Raw genomic sequence first — 20,051 nt, forward strand, 5'->3', positions numbered from 1 at the left:
GACAGGCTGAGATCTCCAAGGCAAGAGGGCAGCCTGGAACAAGACTAAGACATTATGGAGTTCTTTCAAATGCAGAAAATATATGCTTTCTTGACTGAAAGCCATTGTTGCAACCTTTGCCAAAGGCTGGCTCAACTTCAGACATTCCTTGTAATCCTCATATAGTAATTTATGGCCCAGGTCAGTAAAGACCTATAAATGCACTCCTTACCCCTGAGTTCAGTAAGGTTTATGCATGTACTTTACACTGCATACACTTACAGAAATAACTTGCAAAATCAGATCTGATTATGGTGCTTCTGGTGTCCTTCCACCATGGCTGTTTTTTTCCAAGACCTGGAACAACTTTATGGCCCGATTTACAGCCCTAAGTACTCAAGCTTACCATCAAGCTAGTAAATGTATACTTCAGTGCTTTCATATTTACAAACAGCTACCATTTCCATCTATTATCTGTTTCCAATACAGATGACTCAAGTCTAGGTCAGTCAAGCCTTTCCTGCAACTGCCGATGGAGGGTCAGCAATATCTTGTTTATATGCAGGCTTCATGGCCCTAATAGACCGTGTTGCTAACTGGTTAACAGACAATTTATTTATCTATTTTAAGATGTTCAGTGAGGCAAGAAAGCTTTTCCACAGCCAAACTTTGTGTTTGGCCACATAGTGGTTTTTCTTGTGTTCAAGTCACTTCATTCAGTTTATTCCCATAACAAATAGTTCTCCTAGAGCTGCCACAGCCTTTACAGATGACAGATATGGTCGCCTCGAGAGATCCAGAAATGCTTCAAAAATTATTATTTCATTGTAATGTCTGACTTTGACTCACTGCTCTTTCCCATTCTACTGTACATACTCAGGTAGAGTGGCAGGAGGCAAATGAATATGTTTCCAGTAATTCTGGTTTAGGTGCCCTTCTCCCTCAGAAGAATTTATGAGTTCTTCATGCATATTATTCTGAATACTAAGTTTGCATTCTGTCTTCTACAGAAGATATCATTAAGTACACTGTAGAAGCACTAGTTTCCTGCCAAAATCTAGGAAATTAAACTAAACACTAACAACTACATTCTAGTATGTAATACCACAACTAAGAGAACGTATTTTCCATGCTTTACAGTGTCATGTAGAGAAGAAGGCTGAACATGAGACAGTAGAGTATCTAGGTGGACAAGAAGGCCAGTGGCATCCTGGGCTGTGTCAAGAATAGTGTGGCAGCAGAACCAGGGATTCTCCCCCTGTACTCGACACCTCAAGTACTGTGTCCATTTCTGGGCCCCTCACTTCAGGAAGGACATTGAGGTCCTGGAGCATGTGCAGAGAAGGACAATGAAGCTGGTGAGAGGTCTGGAGCATAAGGCGTATGCATAGCAGCTGAAGAAGCTGGAGTTGTTTAGCCTGGAGAAAATGAGGCTCAGGGATGACCTTATCACTCTTTACAACTACCCAAAAAGAGATTGTAGCAAGGCTGGGGTCAGTGTCTTCTCCCAGGAAACTGGTGACAGGACAAGAGGACATAATCTCAAACTGCACCAAGGGAGGTTTAAGTTGGATATTAGGAAGAATTTCTTCACAAAATGGGTGATTAGACATTGGAATGGACTGTGCAGGGAGGTGGAGGAGCCACCATCCCTGCAAGTGTTTAAGAAAAGACTGGACGTGGCACTTAGTGCCATTTTCTAGTTGATATGGTGGTGTTCGATTATTGGTTGGACTCAGTGATCTCAGAGGTCTATTCGAACCTAATTGATTCTGTGATTCTGTGATTCCATGATAGAAAAAATAATTATATTCTGTAAAATATATTTCTTGTCTACTTATTAATATTTGAGAAGTATTTTATTATCTTATTAATTAGAAAAGCCACCACTCTATTAGCTACTGATAAAACACAGAGGTTACAGATAGATGTTGGAGTCATCACAGACAGACACTGAATTCATCAACTCAGGCTGCAGTGGCAGCCAAAAACAAAGCCAAGAAAATGTTGGGCATCATCGGGAAAGACATTGTGAAAATAGCAGAGGGATCTTCAACTTTTTGCTACTATTTAAAGCCTTGGAGTAATCACATCTTAATTGCTTTATTGAGCTCTAGTCTCCAAATCCTGAGTAGGACATAGCTGAGGCTGATTAACAGAGAAGAAGAACCAAAATGAGTGAGAGGATAGAGCTTTCCTTTCAAGGAGAGATGGTGACTAAGAGGGAGCTAAGAGTGAGTCTTATGAAATCTTGAGGGTAGTGGGAAAGGCAAACACAGAATTGCTATTCACTGAATCCTGTAATACTAGAGCTAGGGGGAAATCTGTGAAATCAGGAAATGACATAAGGCAGAGGAAAGATTGTGACATAGCAGTGAAATAATCCATATTTGGTTAATTCCACTAGCTACTCACCCATGCCCTCTTCTAGAACTGGGGTTTTTTTCAATGATCATGGATAACTGCTGATACAGTATTATCTATAGCATTTTAGATCATTCCTTGGGGACCTCAAATGACTTTATATTCTCTCATTTTAATTATGCATTCACAGTATAATGTAGGGATTTGGAAATAAGAAAACATGAGGCCTTGGGATGCTTTATTACATAAGAAATAGCAAGCACTGATTTATTTATTACCTAAACAAGAACACTGAAAATAACTAACCTAGTAAAAATCTGTGCCCAAGTATGACTGGTCACACTCCCTTGACTATTCACATTCTGTTCACACATAGCATCTCAGGCTTTCCCAGCAGGGCTCTTACTTTTGATCAAGAATAATGAAGAGAAACACAAAACAAAAATATCTGTGCTTTCTAGAGAGTCTAGCAGGATGTTATAGATACAGCTATATATGCTGTAGATTGAATGACTTCTGCAGCTAAAACTTCCTTCATTGCAATTTTGTATCTTTGTATAGGGAACTCTAGAATATCCTACTTTTCTGCACAGGGTTCCATGCACATAACAAGAGAAGACCTCCTCTCACCATCAAGCTATCATGTTTTCTGGAAAAAACAGTGGGAATTAACAAAAAAAGATTTGAAAACAGATAATTATGAGAAAAGGATATTAATACCAAAAAGGTAGTAATACCGAAAAGGTAGTAATACCGAAAATGTATATATTCAAGGCCTTTACCCCAATCCTGTCAGTCAGGAAGCAGGCCGCAGTGCAGATGCTGATTTAACAAAAAAAGAAACTGAAATTACATTTTACAGGTAGTGTGGCAGGGAACAAGGGAGATCTAAAGGCCTGGTGTCATGTTGCTATTTCTTAATTAAAAATTGGTGCTTATTATTCTAATCAGGTATGTTCAGTGAAGACAGTTGAACGCTGTTTTCTGAAACTGAAGTACTTTGTTCTGACTTCACATTACCTGTAAGTGCTAGACAATCAAATCTAGAAAGCCACAGATGTATCATTCAGGAAAACCTGATATCTGCCACATGCTGTACATGAAAGAGAAGTCAAACCCTCAGAGATGGCCACATAGAGGCATAGAGGAGTATCACTAAAGCTGAACACCTCTCTCTATTTAAAAGACTGTACAAACTGTTCAAAAATCCATATTCACTGTTTGTGTTGCAATCTGCTGAGACTCTGGTGCACATTCAGAGGCAAAATCATTTGAGAAAAATAAGTTAAATCCTTCCCATTTTCTCATTAAAAATTTCTAAAAGGCATTGGAAAAATTGCCTAATTAGTTTAACTATTAAAAAGAAAAAATGTGTCTTTAGTCTTTCTCAAACATGTTTCTAACATGTGCAGCCTCAGTGCCCCTCTGTGGAAACAGTATTTCCAAAAATAAGGACAGATCTAAATCGATGCTGACACCAGTTAAGATCAGCTGAGAAGAACAATTACAATTTGAATTTTGTTGAAAAGTTGGGTTTTAGGCAGTCTGTTACTAGAGAAACAACAGAGATCAAGACAACAATACCCACAGCCACTGAAGTTAAATCATGAATCACCATCCTAACACCAGTTGACTCTAGAGAAAACAGAGACCAAGGACCATACAGAACCTCCTTCCATAGTGAGAGGCAGAAATTTTGCCCTCAGAATTTCTTCTTTAGCCATAATATCTCATAGTGCCTTAACATCCAGAGGCAGGCACTGAATTTATTTCAAAAGCATAGCTTTGGAAGTAGTTGGTAATTAAAACAAGGGAAAATGAAAGTAAACAGCTGGAAGGGTACAACATGACTGGCAAAGATTCACAGGCGTCCTTAGCAGTGAAATGAAATGCAGTGACAGGAAAGCGTGTGGCACCCTCCATTGTCGAAGGCATGTCTGGCCTCTGAACTTGCAGTGTACACACAATTTAAGACTCCTACAGGGCTTTTTCTATAATATCATAGACAGAGGGATAACTTTAGCTAGTTCATTCTCTATCTTCATTTTCCGAAAATAGTTCCACCTGTTAAACCACAGAGGAACTCAAGGATTACAGTCCAGCACAACCTACTAAAGGTAGAACAGAAATAAAGCATCAGTAATCTGAGGCGACAACTGCTCAATTTTCTTCCTGCACATTATGTCTAAATCCTAAGTAGTAGCTCTATCCATGTTATACTAGTTTCACAGAAATCAAATCATTTACCCCATACACACAGAGCTTCCTGTACTGAATAGATGATATTTTTTTACATCAGATATTTCAAAGGAAGAGTAGGAAAACCATTGCTTTTTAACATCTGTAAGTCTTTCTGATGTTTCTAAGGTGCTTCACTAAAGGCGTATTCCTATAAAGTTTTTACAAAGACTGCATGGACCATAATCCACACAAGGGATTAACCACAGAGTTAATTAATATTCTGAACCAAAGAATGGTATGGCAATGTGAGAGAATGTGTTACTATATCCTAATTTCTTTATTTAAATGGGGACTACAGACACCCATCAGATTTCTACCCAGCTGAAGAAACAAGAGAGCAGCTCTGACATGCAAAGGCACAGACGCTAACAGAAATGCAAAGCACTATTACTCTGACTCAGCTGACTGTATATACAGCTGTGAAGTACATATGGCTTTTAAGTCAAAAGGGTGACAATATTATTAATATATTTTCAAATCATCTTAAACACACATCACAACAAATGTGATTGTCAAGTGAACAAAGCAGAGCTAAAAAAAAAGGCAAAACAAAAATCTATCAAAAAGCAAACTAGCTATCAAGGCTTCATGACTGTCCTGTCAAATGCTAATGAACCTTTGTCTTCTTGAATTTCATCAATCATTGCAATTCAAGAAAAAAATTAACTCCAGCCAATTGAGAGCATCACCTTGAATCTGACCCTCTGCTTTATGTGATGAAGGAAATTCTCAGAGGTGAGTTACATGACTATGTTTCACTTGCTCATTTCAGGAGCATTTCCTGTATTTTGTGTAAGAGACATGAGCAGAGACAAAGCAAAGCTTCCCAAATAGCAAGACTGGGAAACTATCAAGTAAATCAGACACAAAAATGTGTCATATCAGTGATGTGTCATACTAATGATGTGTCAAATTATTTCTCCTTTTCAAGGTTTTAATCATATTAGTTTTAACAAAAGATTGTAACCCATTTTTCATATAGCAATTTTACTTTAAAAATTAATTTGAAATGTTCCAGTAAAGATTAAAACATACTGACAGCACAATACACTTCAGTGAGCCAATTCTAGGTGCTTTGCATTTCAATAAAACTTCTCCTAGGAGGGTATCCAAGTAGTTTTTAAAAAATCAATTATTAAAGCTCTTGAATGAGAAAGGTCGATAAAAGTTTATAATCTGACTCATAAAAAGTAAAACGTTCATCCAAGGACAAACAGTAACAAATAATGAAAATCCATTGACTTCCTGGTTTACAACAGGATCACTCAGCTGAATGGTTTCAGTATTTCATCCAAGACAAACAGCTATAATATGAATGGCATGTTCCAGCTGTTCTACACAAACTATTATCTTACCATTCCATAGAATGCAAGCTGTTCCCAAAACTTCAGTAAGAGAGCAGTGACAATGGAATCACCCATATTTATGGAGTGACTTGGCATAAGGATTTTCAGTGCCTGGGGAAAACATCAATGAAGAACTCAAAGCAACAAGTGCTGAGAGCACTCCATTCTTCTGCAGCAGGCAGGTTTGTGCCTGCTAACAACGTGGTAAAGCATGCATACAGTCCTGCCTAGCTGGTGCAGAGATCAAAAGAGCTGCTACCTTCCTACGTTTTCCCCCCACATACATTTCTTGAAAAATGCCCAGAGCAACACCATATTTTGAAAACTTGTTAACAATGTACATTAAATGCACAAACAAACAAACAAAAAATACCTGGTGAGCTCTTCTTTAATCTTCAATGGTTCATGTGGGTAAAACTTCACTCTAAAGCACATGGTATATGGTGGATGAGCTGAAACATTATAAAGAAAAGCAATGAGAACAGTAGCAATCAGACACTGCCTCAGCCACTCTGAAGGAGTGACTTCCAAGAGTCTTAAAAAGTAGCCACCGTAATGGTTAGCTGAGGCAGAGATTCAAACAAAAGCAGTAAATATTATATATGCTCTATTTTGGGATGAGTTCTTTTGGCAAATGATAAACAGTAAGCAATGATAATACTAAAAAGATTGAAGAAACCCTTTAGTTAATGAAGCTAAAGACAATAGAACTATTTCTGTTTCCAGTATTTAATAAAGCTACAGTACTTAATCCTGAGCAATGGTATCAGTACCAGGCCCCAAGTACCATACTTTCACAAGAAAATGGTAAAGGGAAATGAAAGGGGAAGGGGTCCCTCAGGCACTTTAATTCACAGCTAAGTGAAGGCCTATAATATCCCATCTAGTTTTAAAAGTCTTTAGTCTTAACATATACTCAATGTACACAATGTACTCTACTCAATTTTAACTTTCCAAAACCTTGAAGAGATGGCGTTTTTACAGGACAAAAAGAAGGGAAGGCAGAAGAAAAGGACAAACAAAATTACAGAGAAACTGGAGGACAACAGCAGGTCAAAGAGAGAATCATTTTTATTTATTGTAAACTATAACAATAATCACTAAGCTACCAGAACACTTTACTATACCATCTCCTTTAGTTTACTAGTTCACTGGCTTGTATAAACTGCATGTGTAAATGAGTTCATAATCAAGATATTCTTCAAGTTACTCTGACTGCAGTATTTACATGTATGCTGCAGCGTTCCAGAAACACATCTCTGTGTATCATACAGTTTCATGTGATGTCCAACAGCAACAGAAAATAAAAATGGATTACACCGGTTGTTATGGTTGGTATCTTTTGGAAGGCTCAACTGTTTTTTTGAGGAAGAAGGAATATTTTCATCTTTCAAGACTTCATATTGTACTTAAAGTATGTCAGCCTCAACCAAAACTGCTGATTTCACATTTTTTCCTTGTTTAAATAACTACTCATTTAAGACACAAGAGGAATGTCAGAAGGGATGTAGATAAAAAGGTGAAAAATACAGGAAAAAAAGAAAGCAAGGAAACAATAACAAATATAAATTAAGAGGAAATGAAGATAGAAAAACAACCCTTAATTGCTCTTTAGAAGTGGTTTGAACTTTCACACTAATTAAATCTGGAGAAGGCCTCTGAAGGCTAGAAATGCTCGGACTGCTTTCTCTGGGTTTTGCAACTGCAGAGTTGTCTTGCAGTGACTGGAAATAGACTGAAAAAGAGAGTACAGTTATGCCTTCCCCACCCTGTAATGGCAAACTAGAAGGTAAACTGAATTCAATGTCCCAGAAAGGAAAGCAGCCACCCAGAAGGTCACTGAGGAGTCATGTTGCCTGGAGAAAGCAAAAGATAACTGAAGTAATCTTAAATGGTTCTATCTCTTCTCAATAACCTTCTTAAAACAAAGCAAGGGAGAAAAACCTGCATTTTAGGAATACCCTTCCACTTACAAAACATTATAGAAGAGATGATCTGAACTAAATAAGAGTTCTTCCTCAGCAAAAAAGGGACTCCTAAATGTCCTGGCAGATTAAGAATTAGTTTGTGTTTGAAATTATTTCTGCTTGATTGAACAGCTAATGCATGGCTCTGCAGGGCCTTAGCAAATATGAGCCTACAGCAAGATCCTAAAACGTACTGAATTTTACCCAAATTTTTGGATGTCAAGGAAACCATTGAAAATTTGACTATGGTAAAAATAAAGAAAGAAAGGAAATAATTAGCTATATTAGAAAAGCCACACTCTGGCAGTATGTAACAACTGTATAAAAATAACAGCTGCTCCATACACAAAGAGTATCACAGGGAGGAAAGGATGGCATACACTGCACTATAGAAATAGCCCACCTTCATAGGAAAGGTTACAGTAAGAAATGTTTTACTTGTAGTAGAAGAACAGTATAGAGACACATACACCAATGCACAGAATATGCAGGAGATTTGCAAAGGCAGTTTAAAGCCTATTTTCCACATCTTTTCCTAGAATCGAGCTTCTCTAACAACATTTCTCCTCAGAAGTGCAGCAAGCAATACAATACAAGGCTGCTGCAACCCACTAAGCAGAGGTCCTCTCTGAGAATCTGCAAGAATGGAACAAACCAAGTCTGGAATTTGAAGTGTTAAAAAGCGTATGATCACCTCCATCCAATTCATCTCCGGAAATAAGAAGGTGCCCCGCAATTACAGAAGGAACCAGGATCCTCTTTTTCTGTTCCTTTTTCCCAGTTAGAAAAACAGCCACAATGAACACATGAATGGGGAAGGAGGGAACCCTCAAAGCTATACACTTGTTCTTTCCATCTTAATTTTAAAATGGATCATAAGCTTAATGTTCTTCCAAAGACACATTTATGTAAATATTTAGCAAACCTTACAGATTTTACCACACTGGAGAAACACACACAAGAACTTCATGTTCTGTCATTTACTTTGTTCTCAGAGTGGAAACCAAGATAGGCACTGAATTTTATCAGCTCAAGAGATGAGATTGTCAAGCGAGATAATTTCTCAATTCCTTGAAAATTACTTTCTACCACTTACACATTAAAGTGGAAACAGTAACAACAAACTTTCCCAAAACAGAACTCAATTAACAGAAGCACATTTAATCAACACAAAACTAGTGTGCATATAAATCAGTTTTATAATAGCTATTTCTTATAAGCCTTTTCTTTCAGAGGGGTCCTTTATCTGTCAGATAAGGAGCAGTTGGCATAGTGAAATGCCCAAGGCTTTGTCAGAATTTCCTACCATCACAGTTTCCTTTCTCACTAAAACAGATTCACAGTTACAATAATTTCAAAGGACTTCAGAGTGGAGAATAATGCTGATAGCAAACTCCATTGCAATAAAGTTATTAATTTGCCAGTTTATGTGCAAACAGCACATAAGAGGTGAAGGCAAAAGAACAAATAAAATAATTTCAATGAAATCAAATGCTAAAACCAGTCATGATCTAGACACTTATGAAGGAACTACACACACAGTGTAGAAGATTTCCAGGCAACTGATTGTCCATTTTTAAAGTTTATTTCAGTTGCATTTAACTAAGACGAAGTATTCAATGTACATGAAACAGTAAGGAACTCCCTAAATTAAATCCAAACCTGTGACATCCTGACCAGAACAAAGAGAGATATGAGAGCTGCCTCCCTTGGCACAGACACCAGTAAGAGAATGAGTCTCACTTGCACTCGTTTTTAAGCAAAGCCCACAAGAAAAACTACATATTCATATTACAACTCTTTTCATAGAAAGAATCTGAAACAAGAAAAAATATTTATGTGTGCTGGTTTTGGCTGGAGCAAAGTTAATTTTCTTCACAGTGGCTAGTATGGGGCTGTGTTTTAGATCTGTGAGACTGCAAAATTGCAGAAAACTTCCTGCATTTCTCCTTGATGTTACATATTCTCTGAACTATAGTATCCTACTAAAGGTTAATGAAATTTAAAAAACAAGCAAGCAAAAATTACAGCCAAACAGTCTATGTCTTCACTAATGCTGCAGAAGGATCTCTGAGGAACCCTAAGACATATGCCGTTTTTTCCATGTACCTCTTCCCTCACCAAATGTTTATCCATACCACTTGCTGAGCATGTTTAAAGCAGACTGAATATTACTCATGTTTTTATGCATAAGAGATACCTGATCTATCATAAATCTCAAATTATGGGGTGTCCCACATTGCACTTAATTAGTTACAAGTCAACACAAGGTAAGGTGGATTTTTGTCAGTCATTTATAATAATGCTTTAAAATGTGTTATTAAATCTTCATAAGGATCATAGGTAAAGAATACACAGCATTCAGATTAGTGTATGAAGAATAACACAAAACTTCCTGTTCTCATTTTGCATGTATTCATGAATCTCATATTTGATTAAACCCTATTTTAGATTTGTAGTGAGATGCCCATTCATTCCACCTGCTTTCACATTTTAGGACAGCATTAGAGATTAAGTAAATCATCTTGAAAAATTGCAATGACCTGACACAGGAGAACATCCTTTTCGCATTACTCATTAGGATCATAGAATCATAGAATGGTTTGGGTTGGAAGAGACCTTAAAGATCATCTAGTTCCAATCCTCCTGCCATGGACAGGAATGACTTCCACTACACTAGGTTCCAACCTGGCCTTGACAACCTCTAGGGATGGGGCACCCACCATCTCTCTGAGTAACCTATTCCAGTACCTCACCACCCTCACAGTAAAGAATTTCTTCCTAATATATTATCTAAACCTACCCTCTTTCAGTTATGCAAGGCAGCAAAAAAAACATGGAAATTTTGAACTCCTGCACATCAGACCAAGAGAAATTATCCTGTTCCACTGTCATCAAGAACAAAACTCATAGCTGGATATATAGCACAAAGCAGGTTATAGGATAGCTGTATACTTACTATACAGAATAACCTTTGAAATTAATCAAAAAACAGCAAGAAGGAAAGTGTATGGTAAAACTCTGTTCTTTTCTTAAACATTAGTGCTGACGTGGCTCAGGTTTTACACCATAACATTCCTAGACAGAAAATAAGTATTAAAAAATGTAAGATGGCCAAATACAGAGATTTACTGTCAGCATCTGGGAGAGAACAACAGTATATACAAAAACATGCAAAAGAACAGAAAAATTTATGTGAAAATTTCTTTATCTATGTGGAGGTTTGACCTCAAAAATCCAATCTCCAAGCTCCCCTCACAATTTGCCTCAACATAGAAGAGAAGTTTTCAGACAGGCACAACTCAGCATGGGGGAACTATATTAAAATTTATTACTAACACAATAAATACTATAGAAACTAAAAAGTAAATAAATACACACTATTAATATAATCTCTACCCCCCCTGGGGGTCCTCCCACATCAGTTCAGAAGAAAAATCCTCCAGGACAATAGTTAAAGTCTCTGTCTCATTGGGGTTTCAGGGAAGGGGTCTTTTGCACCCCCACCAGTTCCTCAGCTTCTGCTGAGGTCTCCTCCTGGACTGTAAAGGAACATTTACTTTACCAGGTCTCCATCACGAGGTCCAGGGAGTCAGCTTTGAGTCCTTTCTCCCTGGTTCGTGAAGGTTCCTCCCAGAGAGAAAGATGTTCACTCTTTCCTCTCTATATTGCAGGGTTTCTGGGTCTTGCTCAGTCTTTAACCCCCGTAGTTTTCACCAAAAGTTCTTATGCAGAAAAGGCCTGCTTAGTTTGGCTTCTCTCTGTCTCAGCTGCTGCATCAGCTCAGCTTCCGCATGTCACGGGGAGGCATTCCTGCCCCCGCATTCCTCCTTCGGTTTTCGGCTGCCCCCACCCAAACCTCACATAGGGCCTCCTCCAAGCCCCTCAGCCCGTCTCTCGTTGCTCAGTCTCAGCTCAAGGTTGCTACCTCTCCCACCATTATGGGGGGGCAGAAGGTAGCAGGGAGACTGCTTCGGTCTCCCTCCTCTGCCTGGAGTTCTTCCAGCTCTGCACGATCACAGCTGCTTCTCCGGCTCCGGACCACCCCTTGGCCCATCTCTAGCTCGGCTCCAAATGCCGTGCCTGCCTGCAGGGGGCTGGCTCCAATCCCCTGGCTGGACTCTCAAGTCCATGCCACAGACTCTTCTGGGCAGTGTGGGGGGGAAAAGGCCCCTAGCCTTTTGGCCACAAGCAGCTGGTCCAGTTATAATACTGTCCAGGGCTCCCTGCAGCCCAGTCAGGGGGGAAAAGAGGGCCTGGTCCCCCACAAGGGGCCCGCAGGCCTGTCCCCTCTCACCTCATGGCTTCCATTCTCTCTCTCTGCCAACAACTTCCTTACAGCTCTTGTAATATCCTAATTTCACAGGGGTGGCAAACAGCTCCAAATGGCTCCTCATCAGAAACTCACCTGGGACCAACCACTTCCAGCCCCTCGGGGGGGGTGGTGTGGCAGCTCAAACCAAGACAGTCTAGAATCACAAAAATGCAGCTACCTTAAGCATTCTTCAGGAGAGTTTTTTGACACACTATTGGAAGCACAGTGCTCGCAGCTACTGATTATAGGTCAATACGTGGCTTCAACCAATACAAACAAGATTGGCAGTGGTTCAGGACATTTCTCAGAAACTAAATTTTCCCCTCTCAGACAAAGTTAGTGGTACAAAATGGCTGAGGTACAGACCTAGACTTTACACATCAGGTTATGACACAAACATTACAGTGACAATGGAAAATGGAAAGGTAGATGAGGAGAAAAAATGTATCATGCCTTCATTCTTTGTGTTGCGCCAGAACACATTTAAGTATGGTTTTATATGTGATAAGGCAAAATATAAAACATTTTAGAAGATTCCTCCTATCATATCCCAGTGTTACTTAATATGAACTTAAAGCAATTTTTGTCAAAGCTAAAGAAATTAAAATGGTAGTACATCACACAAGAAGCTGTGGAAACTTTAGAGCTTCAGACACACAACATTCCATCTCACTGACAGAAATGTATAGCTGCCAAATTGTAATTTCTATACAACCTGACTATATAGAGGGATTGTGCCTGAATGATTCATGTAGTACTGAGGTCCATGAAATCTAGTACCTACTACAATTTGCATTAGAACACTACTATCAATCAATCCCTTTCTGCTCCGAATATTTGTCAATAGTGAGCTGAATGAAAAAATACACTGAAAACCTTGCTACTGTGCAGCGCAAACGTAGCTGAGCCCAAGCACAGAGCATTTTCAAATTTTTTTCTGCATATATGCAAGTACTTCATAATCCTATGTGAATCTAAACATTCAACCGAATTTAAAACTTTTTGAATCATTAGTATTAGTACATCCTACTATTGAATCAGATGAAATAAGTCTATTCTTACAAAATAGATATTTTCACTGCTTCCTGAATTCCTTACTGGCAAAGAAAGAAAATGAAATATCCGTTTAATACAGTCACTATGAGTAGGTTTCTGCTACCATTTCTCCCAGAAGTCGTATGTACATAATGTATGTTCTACTTATTAATTAGTCACTTCATTTCTTCAGTTTTTACACTTTCCACCTGCTGCTAATTGTCACTTGTGTCACCTGTGACTGGGATACTTTGCAAATGAATATCAGTAATTTCTTCTTCTGAGTCTAAACTTTTTCATAGTAAACGGAATATTTTTAGATAAAATACAATTTAACCTTGTGCCTTTAGAAATTGTTTTGTGTTCTACATTAATATAGCCTATTTTTAGAAAAATTAATCAAAAGGTTCCTGATTCCAAATGGTTACAAAAACATCCTGTGGGAGCAAAAGATAGACTTATGCATAATCTACATGGATTGTACACATGTATATATAATATATATATATATATATCTTTATTTTGTTCCTTAAGTGGTTATTGTAGCAACTGAGGTCCTTCACCTGTGACAAAACACAAAGTTAAGTTACAATAGTATTAAACTGAAGTTGCCAATCACATAGTTAATACCGTGTCCTAAATCTAAGGCTGATAACAGAACTCCTCTGTTAGCATCTCACTCTTCTCTTCTGCTTTCTTAAGACCTTTTCATAACGACAAATAACCTCATGCTAGCTGCATTTTATTTAGCTTTTTTTGCTATGCGTTCATTTTTCAGTTTTCAGAGTTCTGATTAGGATTCTATCACAAAAGCCACACGTGTTCTCTGATTAGACCATCACATCACTACATCTACAGAATTCTTGGACTATCATCTCTCACATCTAGGCAACATCTATATGCAGGTAGAGTTGTCTTGAATAAATCAAAACACTCTCAGTGCATCTGTTGGCAGAGCTCCTGAATATGTTGCTATGCAAAATGCAAGAAGAAGAATAAGCTCTTATGCTTTCTTGGGTGGAAGTAGTGATACAAATGCAGTTTAGATGATATATTCAGAAAACTGTTCTACTTCTGATACACACTGAAAGGAAGACAGATATTAAGATAATTTCTAGTTATTACAGTTCCTCTTTTTTTTCCTTTGCTAGCATTGCTGAGGAGCATGACCTACTTTTTGTTTGCCATTCTTGAACTTAATTTTTACTGGATAACACTCCAGCTAGCTAAACACCAGTTCACACTGAATATGCCAGGTATATATGCGTATGTGTATATACACATGTATGCACATGTTGCAATATATACTACTGCTGCATTAATGGAAGAGGTTTTTTAAGTATCCCAGTCAACATCTAGCATTAACTGGTTTTGTGTATTGGAAAATATCTTAAGCCTCGTCACATTTTAAAATACATACATTATCTCCTATACAAAAGGCACCTTGTGTATATGCTTAAAGCAGAAAACAACTGTATACAAAGCATATGTGAATAAATTCTCCTTCATTTAATAAACTAAATAGATAGTTAGATAAAACCTAAGATAAAACCTCCAAGGAACTAAGTCAGGTCTCCAGAATTGCCAAATAAACTGTCTTCTACTGCTGGATATAAACTTTTGAGTACCAAAGTAGTTCTGTTTCCTGAAGAGGTCTTCGCAGTTGTCCTATTTAATGGAAATGATAAACTAGACTGTAACCTTTAAAAAGGATAATTAAAATAACAAATTCCTATTTTGAGGACACTTTTTAAAATAATGATCATAATTTTCTCCCTACATGTGGCAGGACCTAACCACTTAGCTCACAGTACTTGAGTTTGCTGGACTATAAAAATTATCTCAAACCCTTTCTCTGCATTGTCAGGAAGCAAGGGGCAGCAGGAAGAAGGAAAACTGGAAAAGACCCAGAAGCAAATTGCTATGCTCCATTTTTTATTGCCATCTCCCAGTGGCTGATTGTGTCTGACTGAAAACGAAAGCCTGAACATACAGGTTTTCCCACTAGATCTCCCACTCCACACAATGCCTGCAGGCCTCTGGCTCTAGCCTTGAGCCGTAAGGAAAAGCTTTTTATATGCAGCACAGCACACTGTGAGACGGTGAAATGAAGATAGCACAGAGTTTTCAGGACTGTGGATAGGACACGAAGGGCCTATTTGCACCAAGAAACAAATGAAACAGTCTAAATTACTGCATGGAAGCAAAAGAAAACCTTTGGACATTTCAAAATCATTTTTAAAACCTGAGCTCTAAACACTTACATTTCATTTGCTTGAAGATGGACTTGTTAGGCTCAAGCCAGTGCTGGAAAGGCAAAGCAGAGAGCAGAGGTTAATATGGATGGCAGTAGACAAAAATATCCTTGTTTGTTACCAAAAATGAGAAATAGGATTTTTGTTTCACTGAGACATACATAAATGGGACAAGCACCTCTATACAAGAATTACATTGTATAAGCACACTTGATGTCACCACTGCCTATAAGATGGATGTAGCTGATGTAGAAATAAGAAAAATGTTTCAAAGATGCATTTGAAGGTGACAGGTTCTAGTGCTAAGCTTGGAGCAGAAATGTCAATCTTACACTTTATGCCATTTTTTTCTAGAAGAACGATCATATTGGACAGCAGAATAGACTATTCAGAAACTTTAACAGGATCTGTTCATTAATGTTGTCTTCTACAGTTCTTATAACTAAAGCATGTATAAGTACTTTATTCTCAGTCAAAACCCTCAGGACAGAAGTAATTGTTCTCTTCTAGTAATAATTAAAAATCGGAAGGGAAAAAGAGTGCATTTTTCCAGGAAATGTTCACAATATGGACAGCCAGTGCTCAACAGAGAGACATGGGTGCTTACCAGTAGGTGCATAACTTTCCAGTAAAAGAGTGATGGCAGGACAAGGGGTTTTTTTGTTTGGTTGGGTTTGGTGTGGTTTTTTTAATTCTCCTGGAAAATAAACTCAGATTCTTCAGTAATGAAAATCTAGGCTCACATTCTAGCTAAGAGCCTTAGCACATCCCTTGCTAACAGTAGCTGAACCATTCAGGAGGATGTTTTGATAGACAAAAGAACATGCTGATATTTAAGTGCCACTTCTGACCACAGCCAATAGCTTTTGTACGAGGATTTTTCCTGTAAGCAAAAAATCTCCACGCTAAAATGAGATCTGTGCTGCAGACGCAGCTGGTCAAAAGGTGCACTATTCAGCTTTAATAAGCATAATCAACACTGGAAGGTCTTGCACTAAGGGGTTTCATTTTTAACCCTTTCATTCTAGCTCTAAAAGCCTATGGTTTACTGCAAAAAGAAAACCTACCATTTATTAAAATATAAGTAATACTTAAAATATCCTACATCAGCTACCATTTTTCCTCATAACTTATAGTAATTCTTCTACAAAGAAAGGCCAAGGGTATATATTTGGAGGAGCTGGAGGAGCTGCTGGAAAGTTATTACTTTTTAAATTATGATATCTCAAGAGTTCAGTCAAAGTAAGGATGACTATAAATTAGTTTTCTGAAACAGAACTGCCAATAAGACAAATACCTCGGAAAGAACATTTTCGAAATCCTGCAGTTTATACGATTGCTTAGAAACTCTTGCATAAAGTTTATGGAAGTACTGGAAATAAGCACTGAAACATACTTCTGTTTGAAGCTCACTTATCACTGAGAGACTTATATGGAACCCCAGTATTTAGAAGACAAACACCACAAAAAAAACCAACAACCCCAAACTCCAAACAACAACCACAACAAAAACCCCATCCTATACCATTTCTTTACCTATTTCCTTTTCCCAGTATCTCTCTTTTTTGGAGAAAAGATGAGAGAAACAGAATTGAGGCAGCAATGACTGTTTCACTGACCTACTAGAAATATCTAGCTCATTTCATTCCTTTTTTAGATTTTACATATACATTATTGATATATTTCATTCTGAATAATGGGTGGTGAGTGTTGATCATAAAAAGGTAAAGGCAATCTCATTTAAGAAATCCTATACACTCTGCACTGCTTTATAGATACATAATCCAGAATGAATTAACAGATAAGAAACCAGTCAAGACACACAGACATGAAAATCTTTTTTCCTTAACCTCTTCACGCACACACTCCACCTCCACCAGGCTCATGGCAGTCCTAGTTGAAGATTCAGACAGCAAAGAATCAATTAGACACTAAGTCATGATGTACTGCTCCCAGGAAACTGAGAGTTTCGAGGTATTCACTATTTTCATATAGCAGAAGCACAACACCATTTTATTATATTTTTTGAAAGACCAATCTGAAATATAAGCAGAGACCAGATCAGCATTTAGAGCTGTTTAAAAAAGTCAGTTACCTATTCTAAAATGTCAGAAGTAAAAAAAGTCAATTTCCAAATATGAAACCCTCATAATTCACGATATGAAAAATGAAAGAGCGGAGACATGGATGAAATTCCCCATTCAGTGCACCAAATCCCCAGGAACGCAGATTTACCTAACATGTCCAAAAGCAAACATGTTTCACTAAGACCTGACTTTCATGGGTTAAAAACTGATTTGAAAAACACTGAACAATTAAGCAGTGTACTTGCTTGTGGAGGTCACGGTACTGACAGGCACTTTTAAGAAGCTCAGATTTCTGCGGTGACCTTCTGTTGGTGAAAGATTGCAAATGTGCACACAATTTAGCTGAATCTTCCAGAAAACTGATCAGTTACTTTATAATTTGTGGAGATTTTCAAAGACACAGCAATTAGGTGCTTAATGCTCGCTGACTGTCACAGGAAGATAAACGTCTAGTCATAGCTTCTGAAAATAGCCACACCTACATTTCTTTGAATATTTCAGTTTGAGTTTTAGGAAAGATTTTCCCCTGAATACTTATTATCTTCCAGCCTTACAGCATTGACTATTAATAATTAATACCTGTGCCTTATCTCTGCTATAGAGTGTCCAGGCTATATTTATTCCAAGATTAATTAGCTGTTATAGCTAGGACCAGATTAAGGTTCCCATAAATCAATCAAAGGGTTTCTGCAGAAACTTTAACTTGAAAAGTGTCTGGTTTTCCAAAATGCTTTTTTTATGTAGTGATATTTTTTTAACAATTTTCCTGAAAAAGTAAAAAAAAAAATATCTGATGAAAGAAAAATAAAACATTTTGAGTTTGCTTGTCAGGACAAATTTTAGAAGCATTTTACATGTTCAACAGCAATGAAATGTCATTAAAACTGTATGCCACTCTGCCTTGTGAGAACGGTTCATAGGTGTTTTCCACTCTTTATTGTAAGACTAACACTTGGTAAGACAAATAAAACAAACAAAACTAGTCAGACGTAAAATTGGAGCTAGATACAAGAATCTTTCATTCCTCTACTAGCAGTAAAATGTGCAAACTAGGGAGAGAAAAAAACCACCAAAGCTTTTATACAGTTTCATTTTTTGCCTCATGTATTTGACACTCTATTCCACAAAGGCTGCTTTAATTGGATGATGGTTTACAATCTCAAACCAGGTTGGCTTTATATGTGATAGTACTTAACAATTATCAGAAATAATTTCTGCAGGGGCTGAGCCTCTTGTTTCATTGAGAGTATGTTAGCAACATGGCTGTTGCCCAATGGGGAAGAACAGTTTGAATCCTAATCCAGCTAACGCATATTACCAAGCATTCATGTTCAGCACTACTAATTTCTAATCTTTTTGCCAAAAGAGGTTTGGGTGTCCACTGGGTATCTCGGTGATCAAGACAGATGTCCTCACAGAAGCAGAAGGCAAAGAGAAAGATACCCAGAGATCTTCAAGGTCAGTCATGAGATACCTAACGAGTCTTGGTGCTTCAAGTGCCAGTGGTGAGTAAGATAACTATTCTGGGTATCACTTTTGGTGCTGGAATCGTAAAATATGCTGAGAATTGCCTTCTGACTAAGATTTCATTGCGATTGCATGCTGCGTTTCAGATTGGTGCTATCTTTACTTTGTAAATAGAGCCCTCACCTCTAATCAGCCTTTAAGTGGCACTGAGTGGTCATTAGCGAGGCCAGGTGTGTTCTTGCTTACCCACAAATGCTGAGCAGCTGATGTGGTATCAGCTTTCATAGCAAACGCTCATGGTGAGCAAGGACACCATGCAAGGGTAAAAGCACCATTCTAGAAAGTCAATTTAACTCCACAAACACTGATGTGCTTTTAGTAAAGGAAATTCAGCCAACAATTTGTTTCAAACAAAGCCATTCACTGAGAAGCTCTGAGAGGACTGAGCATGGTCTCAGTGGAGCACAGGGTAAAGGGCTTAAGAATAAGAAATTGTGAGGAAAGAGGACGCAGCCATAGAATCATAGAATGGCCTGAGTTGGAAGGGACCTTAAACATCATCTATCTCCAATCCCCATGCCATGGCCAGGGATACCTTTCACTAGACCAGGTGGTTTAGACCTCCATCCAACCTGGCCTTGAACATTTCCAGGGATAGGGCACGCACAACTTCTCTGAGCAACCTGTGTCAGTGTCTCACCACCCTCAAAGTCTCCCCTCCTCCAAGCCAAGAGGTTTTTTGATTTAGTCCCCTGAGAAGCAGTTATGAAGGGGCAACCAAAAGTGGCCAAATACTGCGAATATTTAAATATCCCTTGACAAGTAATACTTAGCCAAATAAAATTAATTTTATTTAAACTTCAATCCTATATTAACCTTGAAAATTAATACTTAATCTCTTCCTTTAATGGAGAGCTTAATTAAAGTAAATTTTCTTTAGCCTCAAGGCAGTGAGGCTAAAGGACCAGGTTACAGCCTGTGAAAAAACAAAAACA

General features: G+C 38.0%; 1 protein-coding gene across 5 annotated transcripts in view; it reads right to left on the reverse strand.

The window, feature by feature from the left end:
* FRMD3 (FERM domain containing 3) overlaps positions 1–20,051 on the reverse strand; it is a 150,954-nt gene that overhangs the window by 45,669 nt on the left and 85,234 nt on the right. For 2 of the 5 annotated variants that reach the window (XM_032674950.1, XM_032674946.1), the window contains exons 3-4: positions 15,512–15,554; positions 6,304–6,382 (exon numbers count right to left, since the gene is read on the reverse strand). In XM_032674950.1, the coding sequence (XP_032530841.1) occupies positions 6,304–6,382; positions 15,512–15,518 (86 nt within the window). In that variant the 5' untranslated portion in view covers positions 15,519–15,554. Of the gene's footprint in view, positions 1–6,303; positions 6,383–11,462; positions 12,132–12,194; positions 12,213–15,511; positions 15,555–20,051 lie in introns of those variants that run through there. The other 3 variants (XM_032674949.1, XM_032674947.1, XM_032674948.1) reach the window with 3 other exon arrangements.

This window comes from Chiroxiphia lanceolata, chromosome Z (genome assembly GCF_009829145.1).
Source record: "Chiroxiphia lanceolata isolate bChiLan1 chromosome Z, bChiLan1.pri, whole genome shotgun sequence".
NCBI classification, from domain to species: domain Eukaryota; kingdom Metazoa; phylum Chordata; class Aves; order Passeriformes; family Pipridae; genus Chiroxiphia; species Chiroxiphia lanceolata.